The 19855-nt window shown below is 28.3% G+C and overlaps 1 protein-coding gene across 1 annotated transcript; it reads right to left on the reverse strand.

Moving 5' to 3' along the window:
- On the reverse strand, nt 1-5334 carry LOC126677262 (probable terpene synthase 6). Its single transcript, XM_050371809.2, has 7 exons — nt 5100-5334; nt 4305-4578; nt 3021-3393; nt 2734-2952; nt 1933-2071; nt 1198-1446; nt 1-391 (listed from the first exon to the last, which is right to left on the reverse strand). The coding sequence occupies exons 1-7, from the start codon at nt 5199-5201 to the stop codon at nt 101-103; spliced, it is 1647 nt and encodes a 548-aa protein (XP_050227766.1). The 5' UTR covers nt 5202-5334; the 3' UTR covers nt 1-100.
- Between the last annotated feature and the right edge of the window lie 14521 nt (nt 5335-19855).

Genomic DNA, 19855 nt, shown 5'->3' on the forward strand with positions numbered 1-19855 from the left:
TAACTAAACAAACAATCAACTTATTCAAAGATCATGTGAACTCTCACAAAAATAAACAAGAAGCTGCAGATGCAATGAGTTACCCAATCAACCTCAATTCTTACATGGGAAGTTCTTGCATGAACAATGACTCTACGTCGTCTTTGACATATTCAGAAAATGTGTATGCATCATGGTATTTGTAAAGAAAGTCCATGATACGCGAAAGATTGAGATATAATTTCAGAACAAGTCCTGAAACAACGTTTGGTTTCATGCGCTGCTCATTGATGTCTTTCCATGCATTCTCGCACATTTTCTGCATCACTTCTACTGCTTCTTTTTCTGATGCATCATTTTCTTTCACATAGCATTCAATACTCGAAGGACAATCTCCTCTTTTTTGCTCTAACTACAAAATTTAAGACGACTATTATTGCATATTTAATGGTGTTAAATAGGTGAGATAGCGGAATAGGATAATTCTAAAAAAATTAAATCTAGATTTAGTAATTAGACATCCAAAAAATCATTATTTCAGTTTAAATTCTGAAATTAGCATCACTACAAGAAAAATGATGTTTAGTAACTGTTTATTACAACGACTATTAAAATCGTTGCAATATATATACCTCTTATAACGACTATTTGAATATCGTTTCTAAATATAATTATTTTACTTTGTCTTAATATTCAAAAGACGTTCCTTAACATTCAAAACTGCTTTACAAAGTTCTAAACTTATATTCATCAAAAAAAACTTTTAAACTTATATACTAAGTGACTAACAATTTTCACGTGGGTACGTATTGATAAAAATTTCTTATACATTTTTATTTATCTATTTCCTTTTTCAATGTTTTTTTTAATTCAATAATCTCATATATTTATAAATTTTTGTTTATTTAATCTCTCTTAAGGTTTAATGATACAACTCGTTTTACCAACATGTTAAGTTAGTTAAACATTTAAATCCAGTCTCACTCACATCCGTTCTATGAGGAATTTAATGCACATTTTTTTCGACAAAAAAAAACCTAAAAATTCAAAATAAATCAAGATATGAAACTAGATAAAGTTTAAAAAAAATAGATAAATTGTTTGAAAGTACATAGATCTAAAAATGGATTTCGCCATAAAACTACTAAATAGCCTGTCAATTCTATTATTATATTCAATTTTTGTTTGTAATATATTAATATTATGATCAGAAGTTACCTCATGTGATTGTATGTCATCCATCAGACGACAGATTAACATGGCAGCTTCAATAATTTTAGGTTGTTTATGGAGCCACTCATATTCTTTAAATCCCACTAAATCTCCCATTCCAAGTAAGGAAGCTGCAGTTAACGGATAATAACAACTAGTGATCATTCCATTGCGTATGTACTCTTCCAGTGTTGGCACATTACCCCCATAGAACCATTTTGCCTCTTGCAAGTAGGCTCTCGTTAGTTCTCTCAACTAAAAAAAAATTGAAAAAATAAAATCAGTTTGTAATAAATATTAATATAATTTTCGTAAAGTAAATTAATACAATCATAATAATTAGGCTTATATGCACCAAAAATCACCAACTTTCGCGTGTTTTTGGTATTTAATATAATCTTTTAATTTTGGCAAAAAAGTATATGAACTTTCAAAATTTTACAATTAAGGACACCATCACCGTTTTTGATATAAAACGACACCGTTTTAAATTAAAACAGCGCCGTTTTGGATGTAAAATGACACTATTTTCCAAAGAAAATTACACGTGGTCTTAATTGCAAAAAATTGGAAAGTTCATGTTAAATACGCCAAAATTAAAAGATTATGTTAAATATCAAAAATACGCGAAAGTTGGTGATTTTTGGTGCATTTAAGCCTAATAATTATACATATATATTAAATAAAATTGTATGACAGTTTAGTCTAATATTTTTGTATTTTTTATCAATAAAAACTTACCCCCTCCTTTAAATAAGTTAGTCTGTAAGACATTCCTTCTTCCTTACTCTTTTTTTCAGATTCATCCAAAAGATCCAAAAATGCTGTGTAAAGAACTTTCATGTACTCTGGTAGCTCATTAGCAGCATTTCTGTCGAGCCTGAAAAAAAAAACATGGAATCTTTATATGATAAAAATATATTACAACTATGATAAAATAATATATTAGTAGTCCGTTAATATTGCTATAGTTTTTATAATTATATCCAAACAGTAAATAAAAAAAGATGAATGATTTAATCAATAAAAAAAATATAATAGTCTATTAATTCATTTTATGATAAATTACTCTATAGTTGAATAGAAAATCATAAAATTTTAAAAAATGTCCATCTAATATAGTGGAAATTTATATTAATAATTAAAAATTATTTTATAAAATCATCCTTAAATATAAACTAATATATCACAAAATAAATAAAAGATATTGAATTTTGTACTATCTTTATTAATTATATCTTTCATCTTTTATTTTTGCTTTTTGATCTGGCCTCACAAACTTGACATATAAGATCCAGGGTCAGAGCCAGGAATGACTTTAAGGGGTGCCAAATTATATAAAAATTTAAATTTAATAATTATATTTTTTTTAAATAAATAAATTTTTTAAGGAAAACAAAGTTGAGGATGCCAATTAAATAAAAATTTAAACCTAATAACTAAATTTATTTGTAAAATAAAAAAAAAAAGGCTTTTTCAAGCCAAAAAAAATTGGAGGGGGGCATGGCCCCCCTTAGGATGCCCTAACTGTGGAAATCAAACCTCTGAAATGCAGCTGTAAATTGTTGCAGTTCCTCAAGGGTACCATATGCATCATACGTATCGTCCATCATTGTTTCCAAAGTTGTATACATTAAAACCATCAATCTAGCATAAGAAAATTGAGGCTCGAAATGAGCTCCAATTGCCCAAAAATAAGTCTCCACAAGTCTATCTCTTGCATACGGAAGCTGTTTAGGAAGATCTATGTCTTTCCACCACCTGAAATATATAAAATAATTATTATTCTCTCTCGAATTATGGAAATTATGAATTTCTTAGATATATACCTTGTGGCCAAAGCAAGCTCCTTCTTGTATAGTATTTGCAATCGATTAAAATCGAGCTTAGCAAACTTGAGAAGTGTTTCGTTTTTAAACTCTTCGTCTTCGTAAAAGGAAATAAAAAGCCTGTGCTCGATTCTTTCTATTCCGCGATGGGATGGCCGATATAGAGCATTCTTTATATGTTTAGCAAGATTTGAGTTACATTTTTCGGCCAATATCTCCAAGATCTGCCTTGTAAAAACAAGGGCTTCGTCAAGAATATCTTCTTCGTGCACACTCAGAAACGTTGCTTCGTACAAGCTGAGGAGCCCTTTCGCATCATTGGTGATGCTTTTCTTAAACTCGCCATTGTTTTCCTTGAATTTGTAAAACACATCTGATCCATGCAATTGTATATTTCTTTGAATTTATTTCAACAAGTGTGTGTATATTTAATATCAAGGGAAGCAGCAGATAAGTATTCTACAGTTAAGCATTTTTTTTAGTATTATTTTGACCTCTAATAAAACAATTAAAAACTCTAAAATAATTCTAAATTTGAGAAAATTCATGAAAAATACAATGTAATTACTAAAGATTTTAATTTTTGAAACATGAAAATATAAAAATTCTAATTTTGTAGAATAGAATAAAAAATACAAATAATACTTTTTAAAATATCTAACGATAGATATGTTGTAATTTGATAACAAAGGTGTTACCGTTCATATAAAAAAAAGGGTGTTAGTCTAGCCGCAACAAGAGGGAGGTGATTTTGGCCATTTTTTGGTTCAAAATCACCTCCTTACCTTCTCGTTTTCTCTTCAAGTCTCATATTTAATTTATTTTGCGTCAATAATCACAGATCTGAGATCTGTTGGTTTTTTCTTTCTTCCTTTATGGATGTTTTGTCTTCCTTAGTGGAGCTATGGCTCTTACCCTTTATGGGTTTTGCTATTTCCTTGATGGAATTATCTACGGAGCGTAGATCTGAAGTGCTATCAGTAGAAATTTTATTTCTAATATTCTCTCAATCGGACTCATTCAAAGACCAAAGAGTCAATTTGTGGTTTAAAATAACCTTCGAGTGGAGCGGACGGATCGCCGAGTTGCATATTCAAAGAGCTCCGTCAATGCGATTGAAGAAATTAGATATGATTTTCAGTTATTTTACTGATGTTCTATTATTGTACCTCTTGAGTGTATTGATTTATTCAATATTTGATCAAGTTGTATTTTTATTTCTCTATTAATGAAATTTTCATTATTCTCAAAAAAAAAAAAAAAAAAGGTGTTAGCGGGACTTACCACAAGACATTTTATATCCATGTTGTCTCAAAACTCGAAATAAAAGTGCCAATTCGTAGAGGTCATAATCTTTCTGATCAAGAATATGAGGAAGATCAATGAAAATATGATTTAATTGTTTATCAATTTCATTCTCAAATTGATATGAAACTCCAAGCCGGCATAACAAATTGATAAATTCGATATTCTCCATTGAATCCCTTGTGGATTCTATTAACATTTCCTTCACTATTCCTTTGAGAGTTTCCACCTCTTTAGTATATGATTCAAAATCCTGTACAAACATTTGAATTAAACCCTTAATTAGAGCTCATTTTACAGGTTTTATCCTGGAGTTATTCAAACTCTCGCATTTTTTTTACGATTTTGATGACCAAATTTTAGTTTATTCGAATTGATTAGTAAATTTTAATTTTTATTTAACAAGAGATTTTCAAGCAAGAAATGCGTACATGGCAGGTGAAATTTAATTTTTTTTATTTTTTTTTTTTTAAAAACTTGACATTTATGCATAATTTGCAAAAACAATCCCTACTGAATTGAAATTATGCATAAGTGATAAGTTTCTGCAAACTAATAAGCAAACAACGATTGTCATGTGGCAAAATCCGTCTGACACGTCAGTATTTTTTCGAAAACTTCTGATAAATTAAAATGTAATAACCAAAATGAACGTGAAGTTCGGGCATAAAAATGAAATAAAACGATAATTTGAACATCTTTGGAATCAATTATCCATCATTTAACATTAAAAATGAAACAATATGCTTAGAATATCTTCTTAAGCTTGATTACCGAATCTGCAGTTGAGGATAACGCAGCAAAACTGTCACTCCAAACTGGAGGGGGGAAGTCTGCCAATGGACGAAAGACATCTGGCTGCTTATTTTGAGACATTTCTGAAAGATTTGAGGCGGAGTTAGCAAGGAAGATATTTTTGGATATTCTAAACGCTGCTGAGCAATACTATTTATAGTGAGATTGGAAGCTGGATGAAAATGGTAGTAGCTTCCCACTACCAACTCAACTAAGCTTGCTTTCAACAATAATTACAAAATATTAATCATTTAAAACAAAAAAATTAACATCCATGGTCATGATTGCTTTCCATTATTACTATACGATAAAATTTAAGGAATAATTAGTTAGTAAAAAAATTGTTGTGAGATTAGTCGCAGTGGAATAGCAAAATATAATTAATTAAGAAATTAAATTTATAGCAAAATAGAGAATCGAACTAAAACAAGTATAAAATTTACGTGGATCATCAAGATTACTCCACTGGCGAAAAAATAAAATTTTATTCACTAACCAATTAAGATTACAAAAGAATAATAAAAATTCTTTTAAAGTCTAAAATCCAACAATAAATCTAGATAACTTTTGATCATACTAAGGCCTTACTTGGTTAGGTGTAAATAAAATAGGGAAGTTGTACTTTCTGGGAAGTATCAAATTTTTTTTGCTTGTTTCAATTTATACGTTCTACTTCCCGGAAAATTGAATGTTTAACTTCCCTTTGACTATTCCCTAGCAAAACCTAAGGAAGTAAAACTTCCTTAGCACTTTTGTTTATTTTCCTAATTTAACCTTAATTTTTTTTTCTTTTAAAATTCATATAAAAAATATTTTTATTTACTTCAAAAAATATATCTATATTATTTTATAATTATTTATAATAAAAATAAACATTTTTATTTAATATTTTATATTATGTAAAATTCAAATAAAAAAATATAATTTTTAAATTTTAATATTTAGAAACTCTCTCAAATAGTACTTGAATCGTAAAATAAGATTTAATAAGTAAAAATTAAATTATTTTTTGCTTAATTTAAAAACATATTTATTTATTTAATAATATAAAAATTATTAAAGGACATTTTTGTCTTTTAATTAAAAATCAATTTCGTACTTCCCGGAAAGTAAAAATCAAAATAAGCAATATTTATCAACTTCCTGGGAAGTTAACTTCTCAGTAATTATACTTCCCGGGAAGTTAACTTCCCAGGAATTACTATAAAACGAACCAAGCGAGGCCTAATTTGTCTCATTGTTAAACTATAAATTATAACCGATCACTGTAATTGAGAAATTTTAAATAAGCCCAAGTACGTCTTCAACTTATCAATGCTCAACAACATTGTTAGATATAGCAAGAGGAAATTTGGTGGTGTTGAGTGATATAACTGCTTGATTTAGTTGAATGTTAAACATAGGAGAGCTAATAGTATAAATAAATCATATTACAAATAAAATTAAACAATTATAATATGTAATAATTGTAAATACATACCAATAAGATGTAGTTCAAACGGTATAAACGTTAGGCAGCAAACTGTTAGGTTGTGGGTTCGATTCCTTCCACAAGCGCTTCGCCTCCCCAATTATAAAAAAAATTGTATATACATATATAATTACAGATAAATTAGAGAAATTATGAATAAAATATATTAAAAGCTATAAAAAGTAAATCTCCATTGTTCAAAAACTTAGGCCATCTCCAACCCATTTTATAATTGGAACTCTATTTTTTAGAGATAGAGTAAGTTTTTCTCCAACCACAAACTTTATCTCTATCTCTAAGTAAATTTTTCTCCAAACACAAACTCTATCTCTAATTCTAAAACAATATTTCAAAACTACACTATTCTATTACTTTAACAATTTAACTCAAATTAAAACTTTTTTTACATATTCAACCTAAAAATAAAAGCATATTATTTATTAAGAATAAAATAATAAATTTTAATAAATATTTTATCATATAATAATATATATTTTACTAAATAAAATTGAATAAAATATTAAACTTTGTAATATGTAAATTAAAAATTATATTTAAATAAACACACATACTAAAAATTACATAAAAATAATACAAAAATAATACAAAATTAACATAAAAAAATAAAAAAAATACAGTAGTAATTAAAATAAAAATATAATTATCTGCTAATTCTCGGAATTAGCAAACGCTCCCATAAATGATCAATTAAATCATTACGGAGTGCAATGTGGCCATTTTTATTCTTGATTTTTTATGAAGATCGAATCTTAATGCGTGACTTGAACACTATTAATGATCCTAATATTCGTGCTCATATTGAAAGTGAACAAGCACGAATTTTAGAAAAAAGAGCCCACATTCTCGACAATAATTTTTCGTTCCCCATTCTTCGAGTGAATATTGTGCTAATGTTACCGGAAGTGGAAGTGGTTCACACGAAAATTAAATTATTATTGTTGTTGTTATTTTTTAATAATATTATTAATATTATTATTGTTGTTGGTGTTATTTTTATAATTAGTTACATTATTTATTAAAATATTTTTTTTGTTAATTTTTATATTATTAATTTATAATATATGCGGTTTTTAATATTTATAATTTTATTAGACGTTATATAAAAAACAGAATAATAAAGATATAAGTTTTTAATACTTGAATATATTAGGACATAATTGTATAAATTAAAGTTATTGGGTTAAATTAGTAATTTGTAAACTTAAAAAAATACAAAATAACCCTTATAGAGTTTTGAATAGTGAAACTCTACATGTAGAGTTTACTATTCAAAAACTCTAAAAAAATGGAGTTTTTAAAGTTGGGTTGGAGTTTATTAACTCCAAATGGTGGGATCCAACTCATTTTTAGAGTTGGGTTGGAGATGCCCTTATATAAGCTAAAACATAAGATTCCGATGAAGAGAATATAAAACAAAGTTAATAAAGCAATATATGATCGGAATTTCGATACAAATAAAATAATTCATACTAAAATAAGCAAAATCAGAATTATAACATTTAAACAATTAACATTGTATCAAAACTGATTGGTGAAGAAAGACCAGAATAACGTTTTATAAAAACAAACTTACCGTGTTCTGCATTTTAAAACTCATTTAATTTCTGAGATAAAGTTAACAATGGATGAGAACCAAGCGGTGCTCACTCCTTTGATTACCTTTTCAGTTTCTTTTGACGGTGGATGCGGTGATATCTGGCTTTCAACCGGATCATCACCGTTTTCATCTGCTGGTATTATTATTATTTTGCTTTTTTTAATAAAATATTCCGATATATTGTTTTTGTTTGTTTTGGTGTGTTTTGATGAAGTTTTGTTGTCTATCAAACAATAATCTTGCTGTGTTGATATTTTCTCGAATTCGGTCAAAATTTTATCGTTTTGGGCAATCACATGTCTCGATTCTTGGTGAATCCTTTTTATACAGTTTTCTTGATCTAATTAAATTTCTTGTTATGGTTTAAGTTTGTTTGTTGCAGATTTACATTGGTTTCAACAGTTTTTATGATGATTCAAATTTATCGTATGCGAATTTTTAAAAGATTAAACTTGTATTCAACTCCAGTGCAATTATTTAATTCACTTTTCTATAGCATAGACCATTTTTTTCTTTGTCAGATTCACAATTTTACCCTGAATTTTACAGCGTTAATGCTTTTGTTTTCAAATGCAAAGATTCCTATATTGATTTTTAAAAAAAATGGACAGCTCCATCACTAAAGTTGTTGGATTCCTTTGTCTAAAAGACAAAAACATAGTGATGAACTTTTTAGGAATTAAAATATCCGTTCATAATAAGTGATGAACGTGAATTTAACGTTAGGCTTTGTCTGTTGCTAGGATAGATTTTATAATTGATTAAAAATTATAATTCATCGGTAATTGATATTTTCTGGTAGTAGTGGGACTTGATGCCTTGAAGCAATAATAGTGGATGATACTCCATTAGGATACTGTACAAATCATAAATGGATGAGAAATAATGAATAGTTTATATGATAGAATTCATGAGTAGTTGAGAGATCATAAAACAAATCATGAATGATTGAGATATATCCTAATAGAACAGGAGATGCAAGCACTTCTCTCTCTCTCTAAAAATTTTTTCTCCCTTCTCTTTAAAAAGTATTTTTCTTCATCTTCAACCTCTTAAGGATGGAGAAGATGATTTTTCCGGATATTACTACTTTTATGGTCTTAATCTTTGATTCAATAAATCTTAACTAAAAAGTTTATAGGGTAATTTATATAACTGTACAAAAAAAGGAAATTATTCACAAGCGTGCTTTTTTTTCTTCAATCTTCATATTCGTACATTTTTTCTAAAAAGTTTACATCTAACACGTGAAAAAAAGATTGACTTTTTTTTAATAAAAGACTGACGCGCATCAGGCCTGACGCGCGTTAGTGCAGGGCTGACCCATGCTTGCACATGCATCAGTTGAACTGATGCACTTTTATTATTATTTTTTATTTAAAAACTAATAAATTGTGGAAAATACAGTGCTCTTTTATTATTATTTTTATTATGCATCTTTTTAAATATAAATAATCTAGTTTTTAAAATTATATAAATAATTTATTTATGTTACATATAATTTTAAAAAATACTAAAATTAATTTTAAATTTAAATTTAATTTTAAAAATAAATATATTACATTTTTTTATTAAATTTTAAAAATATAAAAATACACAAATGATACAATTCTAAAAAATATAATTTATGAGTTATTTATGTTATATAATTTTTAAAAATACTAAAATTAATTTTAATATAAATTGCAATTTTATAAATATAAATATATTAATTTTTTAATTAAATTTTAAAAAATATAAAAATTCTCAAATGATAAAGTTCTAAAAAATATAATTTATGAGTTATAAGATACATTGTTTATACATACCGAATACGGGTCTGATGTATAAATAATATATTTATTATATATAAATTTTATATCGTAAATATATATATTATTAAAAAAAGTGGCCAATGTGGGCCTAACTTGGATGACTAAGGAACCTCTAAGTGCATCAAAAGGTTGTGGGTTCGAACCACGCCTCGGTAATTAACAAACTAACAATTGAGACTCTAAAGAGCCGATTACCATCTTTCACAAAAAAAATTAAAAAAGTGTAAATATCATATATAAATAATATGGTAAAAAATATATATCATGTATAAATTATGTGTCAACGATATATCTACTTAATGTATTTACCATGCATAAATTATATGTAAGCGATATATTTACTAAATATATTTGAAAAGTATATCTATCGTGTATAAATTTAGTAAAAACAATGTATCTATCATGTATAAATAATATATCAGAGATGTATTAAATATGTGTAATATATATAAAAAATTCCCACACGTCTCGGAAATGTGTCATATATATGTATCGAAAATGTATTGTATATGTATCAGAGATATATCAGATATATATCGGAGATGTAAATAAAGAAAAAGTTTTGAACGGTCGAATATGTATAAAATATATATTGACAATGTATCAAATATGTATTAGAGATGTATCATATATACATCTGAGATGTATCAGAGATGTATTACATATTTATCGAAAATGTATCAGATATAATCGTAGATGTATAAATAAAATTCTCTCCCCCTCTTATTTTATTTTTCATATTTCAGTTTTCACTCATATTAAAAAAAATTAAATATTAATATATTCTTTCTCTCATACCTTTCATTATAGTTTTTGGTTATTTAATTATAATTTAAAAATTGAGAAGGATAAATGTACTCAATGCACTAAATATAACATTTAATGTATTGAAAATCATTTTTTATACTCCTTTTGTGCCAGAAAAATAAGTCAAATTGCTATTTTAAACGTCCCAAAATATAGGTCAAATATTCATTTTATTAGTTTAGTAGAGATCTCAACTTTACCGTTCATCAATTCAATCATTCAAATTATATTTTTTTAATCATTATTAATAATCACTTTATCCAATATAAATATTAATAACAAATTTAGTTTCTCAAAATATATTTATAATCTCAATAAGTAATTGGTGTTTTCAAAACATAAAATTATGACTATTTAAACTGTCTAAATAATTAATCTAAAGATATTTAAAAAATTAATTAACACTAACTAATTTAACTTTCATTTCTTAATTTCTATAAAAATGCAATTTGCCCTATGTTTGTGGGACGAAAAAAGTATGATAAAAAAAGGTTTAAATCTTGCATAGCAAATATAAAATAGTCAAATACACTATTATTTACACATTAATTAATAAATTCTATCTATTAATATTTTTATAATTTAAATATAATAATTAATTTTTTTATACAACTTAAATAATTATTAAATAAATTATACTATATAATAAAATTAAAGAATTCATGGCAGTACACCTGATACCAAAGAATTAATAAATAAATGAATAAAAATGGACCAGCTGCACTTGTTTTGTTGCCAGTGCACCTGAGACTGTTTTGAATGACCCGCGCCTCACGCGCGAGTCTTTCATTGAAGCAGACGCACGCGTCACAAGGTCTGACGCGTGCGTCAGATTACTGACACGCTGACGTCATGATGACGTCAGCACGTAAAAAAAGTAAAGATCTATAAATAAAAGGCACTGCATGAAAAGATTTTTAAAAAAAAGTAACGCATGAAATAACGGGACCTTTTTGATATGATTTTGTAATTAAACAAAGTTTATATTTTGATGTTGTCTTTTTTCTTCCAAATTGAATAAAATTTATAAGGTCTTTTGCTCCTTTTATGGTTTGATTTTTTAGATTTATCAAAGACTCCTTCGCGTTTGTTCGAACTTTAGATTCAAATTCTTGTAGATTTAAAAAAATCAGGAGGTTTATAGATCTAAGTTTTTAGATCTATTTGAAGATGATGATTGAAAACTATTAGACTTCAACGGATCGAGCGGATCGTTCGTCAATCGGAAGTAGGAAATCGAAGCTCCCCGTCCAACGGAACTTTGTTCATCGTTGTGTTAAGTTATCGGGATTCATGACTGTATTTTTTTTTTCGAATTAATCTTTTGCTTGTATTTTAATTTGTTGTCTTTTATTTGATTGTTCAAATATTCAAAGACCATAAAGATGATTTTTATTATATAATTTTCATCTTGTTTATTTTAATCTTCATAAATAGATCTAACTTTGTTTTTTTTTTTTTGGGGGGGGGGGGAATGATTGAGAGATGACAAATAGCTTATAGCGTGTTATTTTGGCAAAATTCATTTTAAAGTCTCTTTATTTTATATTTGGCTTAATGCCTTAAAAAATCCCGACCTTTCATCTCCTTTTCAATCCTACCCCGACGTTGAAAATTTGTCAATTTTACCCCATTTTGTATTTTTTTCATTTCAATTGTACCCTCAAATATAAAATTGACCTTTATTTATTTAACAAAAATTCAAAATAATTTTTTAAAAATGGTCAATTTAAAATAAAAAGTTAATCTAATGAAAAAAGGATAAATTTAGAGAATTTGTACCAAATAAAAAAAAGTCAATTTTATGCTTTAGGGTACAATTGCAATGAAAAAATACAAAATACGGTAAAATTGACTGATTTGCAACGTCAGGGTAAGATTGAAAAGGGGATGAAAGGTCAAGGTTTTTTAAGGCATTAAGCCTTTATTTATTTATTTTTTTAAAATTTTTTATTTCGATCACCCTTTTACTATGTGATAAAAAAGATCTTATGATAAATGGATTTTGAAAAGTGTTGCTCACTTTTAATGATGCAAAATTAAAATAATTAGCAAACTTCATCGTAACGTCCTTCTATTTTACGTGCTTATTTACTTTGTCCATTTATTTTACATGTTTTGTTTACTTTCTCTCAGGATATGAGAAGAGAAGGTACTCAATATCAACTTTCTTAATCTTAATATGTTTTGCGTCATAACTTTTATATATTATTTGGTTTGGTGCACGTTTTTGATTGATCATAGTCAAAATTATAAATGGTTTTGAGATGGCCTGAATAACTTCTTGAATCAACTTATCAAAAGAGAGATAGGTTAGAATGACTCGGACCAGTGTTGGTTCGAATACACTCTGATGCATAAGTCAGTATTCATGTATAATCTGATATGAATTGTTCAAATGTATGTCAAAATTAGGGTTTATACCTGACTTGAGCCTTGTATTTATATTTGTCAAGAATCCTCTTCTTTCTTAGGTATTCTTGTTTGAGATAAGGTAAGTTTGACACTTGATTCTCATAATCTTGCGGATTATATCGATCGCTCAACTTATGGAATCCTATGTCATGGGGGCGATAGTCAACTGATTTGATGTCAATCCCTACAAATCTGGGATTCTCATTTGCCCATTATATCTTTTGTATGAGTTTGGGTCTGGGACGTCATGTGTTCTGTTGCCTATTGGTTATCTATCTCTAAGATTTGCGTTTGGTCCTGGTATATTGCGACTACGCTTATTTCGAGTCCGGTAGCCATCATTACACCAACGTGTTTTTTACAAGCATTTTTGTTTGTTTTCTTGTTGGAGAGTCAGACGTATGTGGGCTGGGCTTGTCTTGGTGACTTTTCATATTTATTCTTTTTGAATATTTAATTTGTCTCTCTTTTTCCTATCTTGACGCCACGTTTCACGCCAGCAACCGTTGATGGTTTTTCTAGAATCTTCTTTAAATGTGTTTTGTCTTCTCACTTTCTTCTCATTCCGTCTTCCTATGTTTGTTTGATTCTTTTTTTTTGCGTTTCCTTCCTTGCATCGCATATCTCTGAATTTCCAAGTAATATTTTCTTCTTCTTTTCTTTTGATTTTGTTTTACTGTAGCCATGACTCGTACCAGATCATTTGTCGTTGCTACTCCTTCTTTGGCACCACCGTGGATTATCAAAATTCTTTAAGTTCTTTTCCTACGAATGTTGATGCTGAGTCTTCGGTTGACTTTAAGGATGAGTATGGTATTCCGTCTGAAAACACCTTTGACTGTGTGTAATCTTAGGGTTGTGGCAAATGCCAAGTTGAGTGAGGGAAAAATTGTGGTTTATCGCGAACAACTCCGATGTGGTTTACGTTTTCCATTAGACCCTCTAATTCAAAAAAAATTATCGACTTTTAAGATTCCCCCTTGCCCAAATTTATTCTAACGTTTTTCGTGTGCTCTGCTCTTTTGTTGAATTGGTTCATAGTCGAGGGTTGTCCCCTTCTCTAAGTCTGATGTGCAAGCTTTATATGTTTCTCGTAGGAATGATGAGTTTTATCATTATTTGACTGCACATAGAGGTAAAAAGGTGATTGGTGTAGTCCCAAAGGTCACTAAGAGGTGGCAACGATCTTTTTTTATTGTAAGTCGTGAATCTGCCTTTTCTAGGTTTCCTTCCTAATGGGTTGATAAAGTTGTTGAGTTTACTCTTCCCCTTTCTAGTCCTGTAGATCTTGATGTTTTGGATGACATTTTCAGGGAGACAAGGGTTTTCATATATGATTATTATGATTTAGTGGATAGTTATTTGTTTCGAAATCCCCTGATGTCCTTCAGCCTACTCGTGTCCCGCCTGAGACCACTCTTGAGAGTGATAGTTCGAGTACTCGGTCCTGTCATTCTTCTCCACCTCCTTCTTTTGTAGACTTGATGACTACTAGTAATGGTATGGTCCTCTTTTGTTTGTTTAGTTGTGGTCATTTGTTCATTTTCTCTTACCTTGTATATTTGTTGTTGCAACTATGGGTGATGATGATTTTCTTGATGGGCTAGCTCTCCCTTCTGATGATGCGGACAATCCTGGGATCATAGGGTCTACTCCAGCTATTTCTACATCTCTGTCCCAAGTTGATGTGAAGATTGAGAAAAAGAATGAGAACTTGCCTCCTACAACATTGGGGTACAAAACGGATATTAAACACTCCAAATCACTGAACTTACTTGTTATTACAGAAAGGGTACTAAACTTCATTTTATTATAAAAAAAATCATTAAATTGTACATTTTGTTACAACGAGATATCACTCATATAAAACGCACTGTTTCGACACTAAAACGCACAGTTTTTGCTTATGTGGCAAGCCGGAATTACAAATAGGAATTGCGGTGGCAGAAGCTTTGAATTTCAGACTGACTCATAACTTTTGCCCCCATTGTCAGGACAATGAATCAATTCATCACTTGTTTTTTGGCTGTCATTTTGCGCAAAGAGTGTGGTTTCAGTCAGAGCTGCCCATCATCTCAAATACCATCCCCCATGAGCCACTTGAAGTACTTTGGAAAAACATCATCAAAAGCCTCTCTTCGCTGCCAAACTCCCACAAGCTTTACTGCTTATTTGTCTTCACCCTCTGGTCTCTTTGGAAAGCAAGGAATACCAAACTCTTTCAAGCAATTCCTTGGACTATCGAAGAGACCTCTTGCATGCAGTCAAATCCAGGAAAGAATTTGAAGATGCTCAGGCTGTGGATCTAGTCAAGGTAAAGAATACATAACAAAAAAGAACTGCTAGAGGCACAAGAGACAACTGGAAGCGACTGCCGGGTCGAGACTCCATTCTAATCTCTTATGATGGTGGAGTTAATAGGAATCTCAAGGCAGGTTCGGTGGCCGGAGTAGCAAAGAATTCTCAGGGCATCTTTTTGGGTAAATTTTAAAGGGAGATACCATTCAGGTCTCCAATTCAGTCAATACAGGTGTTTGTCTGCTGGCTCCTTTTTGGGGCCTCTATCAGAACATATGGCTTAATTTAAACTCCTTTGATCATCACCAAGTCTGTTGGGTTAAACGGCACAATGATAAAAAAAGCGCACAAACTAGTTCAGCTGGAGAAAGCAAAGTTTCATAAAGATAGCATTCTAAACATGGTTGTCAGAACCGAACTAGACCGGCCTATTCGATCGGAAAACCCGGCAACCGGTCACAGCACTGACTCGGAATAAATCAATAACCAGATTATTAAACATCCATTTTTTCTAACCTAACCGGCCGAATAACTGTTAAAATTGAACTAACCGGTTTAATCGGCTCCGTGTTGGTCAGATAACCAAACAATGTATACAATCCTTATTAAAAGGATTAGAAATAACTGGTATGGGAATCGAACTCACACCCGCCAGATTCCTCAATGCCTTTCAACCATTGAGCTGATTGACACTTTAGGTACAACATTCTTATTTATTTAATCTATAGAAGTAACTGATTGTAATAGTATTTTTTTTAACAAGTATAAAATTGAATTGGACAAAGAAAATTCTGATTTTTTTTACACACATTTTTATTTAATTTATTTTTATAATATTAAATTAGACCTTAAATTTTATTTCTCAATAATATGTTTCTAATTCTATTTAGAGATTATTTGAAATTTTGCACTTGATATTTTTGATTAAATTTTTTCAATTTATTATTTTTATAATATATCATAATTTGCAATATATAATTTTATTTTTTTGTATTTTTTACTATATAATATATTTACTTCTCATAAAATTACATCAATAATTATTCAATATATTAGTATTTTTGACTTCTGATTTAACTCCGGTTCAACCTCGGTTGAATCTTTAACCCTTCACCCTCAATTTTTACCGGTTCAGTGGCCGGGTTGGTTTTAACAATATTGGTTCTAAACACCTCATTTAATTAACTCCGTGCGATGTAAGCTACATTTGGAGGGAAAAAAAAAGTATCCCTATATACTCATGAACTTATTATAATTGTGAATAAGCTATATGAAAAAGAGTACTCGGACAGCTGAGAAGAAATAGATTCAATCGCAACCTGGAGTGAAAGTGAAAAACAATACTTGCAACTTTCATAAAATTATTTATTAACTTGATTATTCTATTAGGTAATAAATCTTTAATAGCAAATGATTAAAATGGCATCATGATTTCAAAATTCTTTACTTTTTCAAATTTATAACAATAGCTTATTCTAATAATTTAATTATACTTAATTTTGGTTAAAAATAATAGAATTTTATAAAAAAATGATATTTTTTTATTGACATAGATTTAACTTTATTATAATTTTATTACTAATAATTTAATTTTATATCCTAAATTGCTTATTTAAACATTAGAATAAACTAATTAAATTGTATCATCATCCAAAATTATGGGTAGTTAATTTATGTACCAGTTAGAAGATGGGATTCAATGGTGGTAAAAATAGAAGTTCAACTAGTTTGATATAAATTTTTTTTTTTTTTACCAAAAGCTAATATTCATTAATAGAATAATCAAATGTACAAAAATAAGTGACTCATCAACAAATCTGAGTGAGCCAGTCTAAATGTAAATGATGATACCGCATAAAGCAGTCATCCAAAAGGGCTTTTTCGACCACCAGTGGGCCACCCAAATATGTTAACAATGTAAATAAAATTATTGTTACAAACAATTCTGTCATCACTAGGAGAATGATTTTCTGCATTGTGAAATGATGATAGTCTTGTGAGTAACAACTCTTCCATCATCGCTAACGCCATAGTACAATAATCACATTTAAAAGAACGCCAAATTTTAGCCATTTAATATATATGCTGCCATCACATGTGTATATTTTCTATTGTTACTTTATTAATTTTAACAAAATATATTTATTTTATCCATTACTCACCATTAGATGAAATAAATTCATCTAATGGTAAAAATAGATAAAATAATTTAACAATAAAGTAACTATAAAAAATTTATTATAGCCAAATTAATAAATAAAAATTTATATTAGAAAAACATAATAACTACTTTTAGCGGTTAACATAATTATACTACAAAATAATAATAATAGATGTACTATTTTTTTTGAGAAGATAATAATAGATGTACTAATTTGCATAGAATTTACAAGACAATTAATATTGGCACATATTACTTAGTCCTATCTTATTATCTCAATAATTTACGTTCAACTATTTAATAACACATTCCATTATTACAAACGGATCATTATCTCTATTAATAAGACATCAACCAACATTTCCACTGTTATAATTAATAAAGATATTGATTTTTATTTAAACATCTTAACAATATTAAAAATGCCATTTGAGAAAGATAATTTAAATTATCCATACCGATTAAACATGGTAATCTATATATTGTAAGACAAAAATACTCGAACTAGTTATTTTAATTAAAGTTCAAATTTATTATCATTAGTTCGAAAGTTTTAGCATCTATAAAGAAATATAAAATATAATACTTAAATATATCATATTGATAAGAAACGCCAAAATTTGTGAGTTAAGATCACGCCAAAATTTGTGATACAAGATCACGCCAAAATTTGTGATATAAAATCACGCCAACAGTTGTGATATAACATCACGCCAATAATTGTGATATATAATCACGCCAAATTCTAGATAACACAAATACGAAAACGAAAATATTAAAATATATTATTTAGATATACTCGAAAATAAAGTTCATAATTAATAATAAATTATTTTACAAGTTTTATAAATATAATTAAAATTTTATAAATGATATAAAAATATTATATATTTCAACAAAAATAGAATATGAAAAACACAATTTTATCAAAGTGTCCGTGCTTCCTAGGCCAAAATCGTGATATTAAGTCACGCCAAAATAGTAATATTTAAACTTTGTAAGATAACTACTATTTTGCAAAACGAGAATTATAAAAATAAAAATGAAGTCCTGATTTCTAAATATGTTGCTATTATCTTAACAATTACAAAATTTTGTTAAATTAAATAACTAATAATAATTCAATTTATGGTTTAGAGAAACAATAATGATACAAACAATACTTGACAAAGTAAATCAAATTCTCTAGAGAACCAAAAAGTGTTTGGAAATATTGAAATAATTTTATTTTGAAAAAACGGTTTTCACATATTTAGATTACAAACCAACACTTTTTACAAAGAAAGGAATACAAATTTCAGAATGACTTAGTTGATTTATGTATTTAAATTAAGATATAATTTAGAAAAAGCGAAAAAGGAAGAGGCCATGATTGACGATATTCAACAGGACAATTCAATAAATTATGAATATTGTAGGATAAAATTGATTGTGTGTGTTTCTGAAAACAAGTGGTTAGTTATTTTTTTGGTAATCCAATTTGCTTTGATTTTCTACTCAAAAAAATAAAATTAGGGGGACAAAACACTGATTCTATTAATAAAAAAAACACTGATACTATTAAACATGAGTAATTAATGGCGTATATATATATATATATATATATGTATATGAAGATGAGAAATTTTTAAACATGTTTGTTTATAAAATCATTACTAGATGAAATTTTGTTGGTGGTGGTGGCAGTAACAGTTACTATGAACAGTTCATCTAATTTTTGAAAAATGCAGATAAAAGAAGAGTCTTTTTGAAATAAATGATCCTAAGAATAATCCCAACTATTTTACAAAGAAAACATTTATTTCTCTAATCTATTTATGGTGGTGGTGGTGGTTCTTCCATGGCACAAAATTCATCCAATGAAACGATGTGATTTGCAAGTATATCAAATTAGTCCAAAAGTATTATTTTTTGTCCAGAATCCCAAAAAATATAATTGCAGTTAGTCAGTTTTGACACCAAAATTTGAGTGCTTCAATTTCATTTCAATTCTTGTCAGCATAATTAAAACACTCAAAGCAGAGTATGCGTACCTTGAGCAGTTGATTCGTTTCACATAATCTCACCAAACTTGATTCACGTCCCCCGCGCATTAAAAATGAGAATTGGGAAGAAACTTAGAGAGAAAGGATTAAATAGTGATCCGTTTGA

This window comes from Mercurialis annua, linkage group LG1-X (genome assembly GCF_937616625.2).
Source record: "Mercurialis annua linkage group LG1-X, ddMerAnnu1.2, whole genome shotgun sequence".
In the NCBI taxonomy this organism is placed as follows: domain Eukaryota; kingdom Viridiplantae; phylum Streptophyta; class Magnoliopsida; order Malpighiales; family Euphorbiaceae; genus Mercurialis; species Mercurialis annua.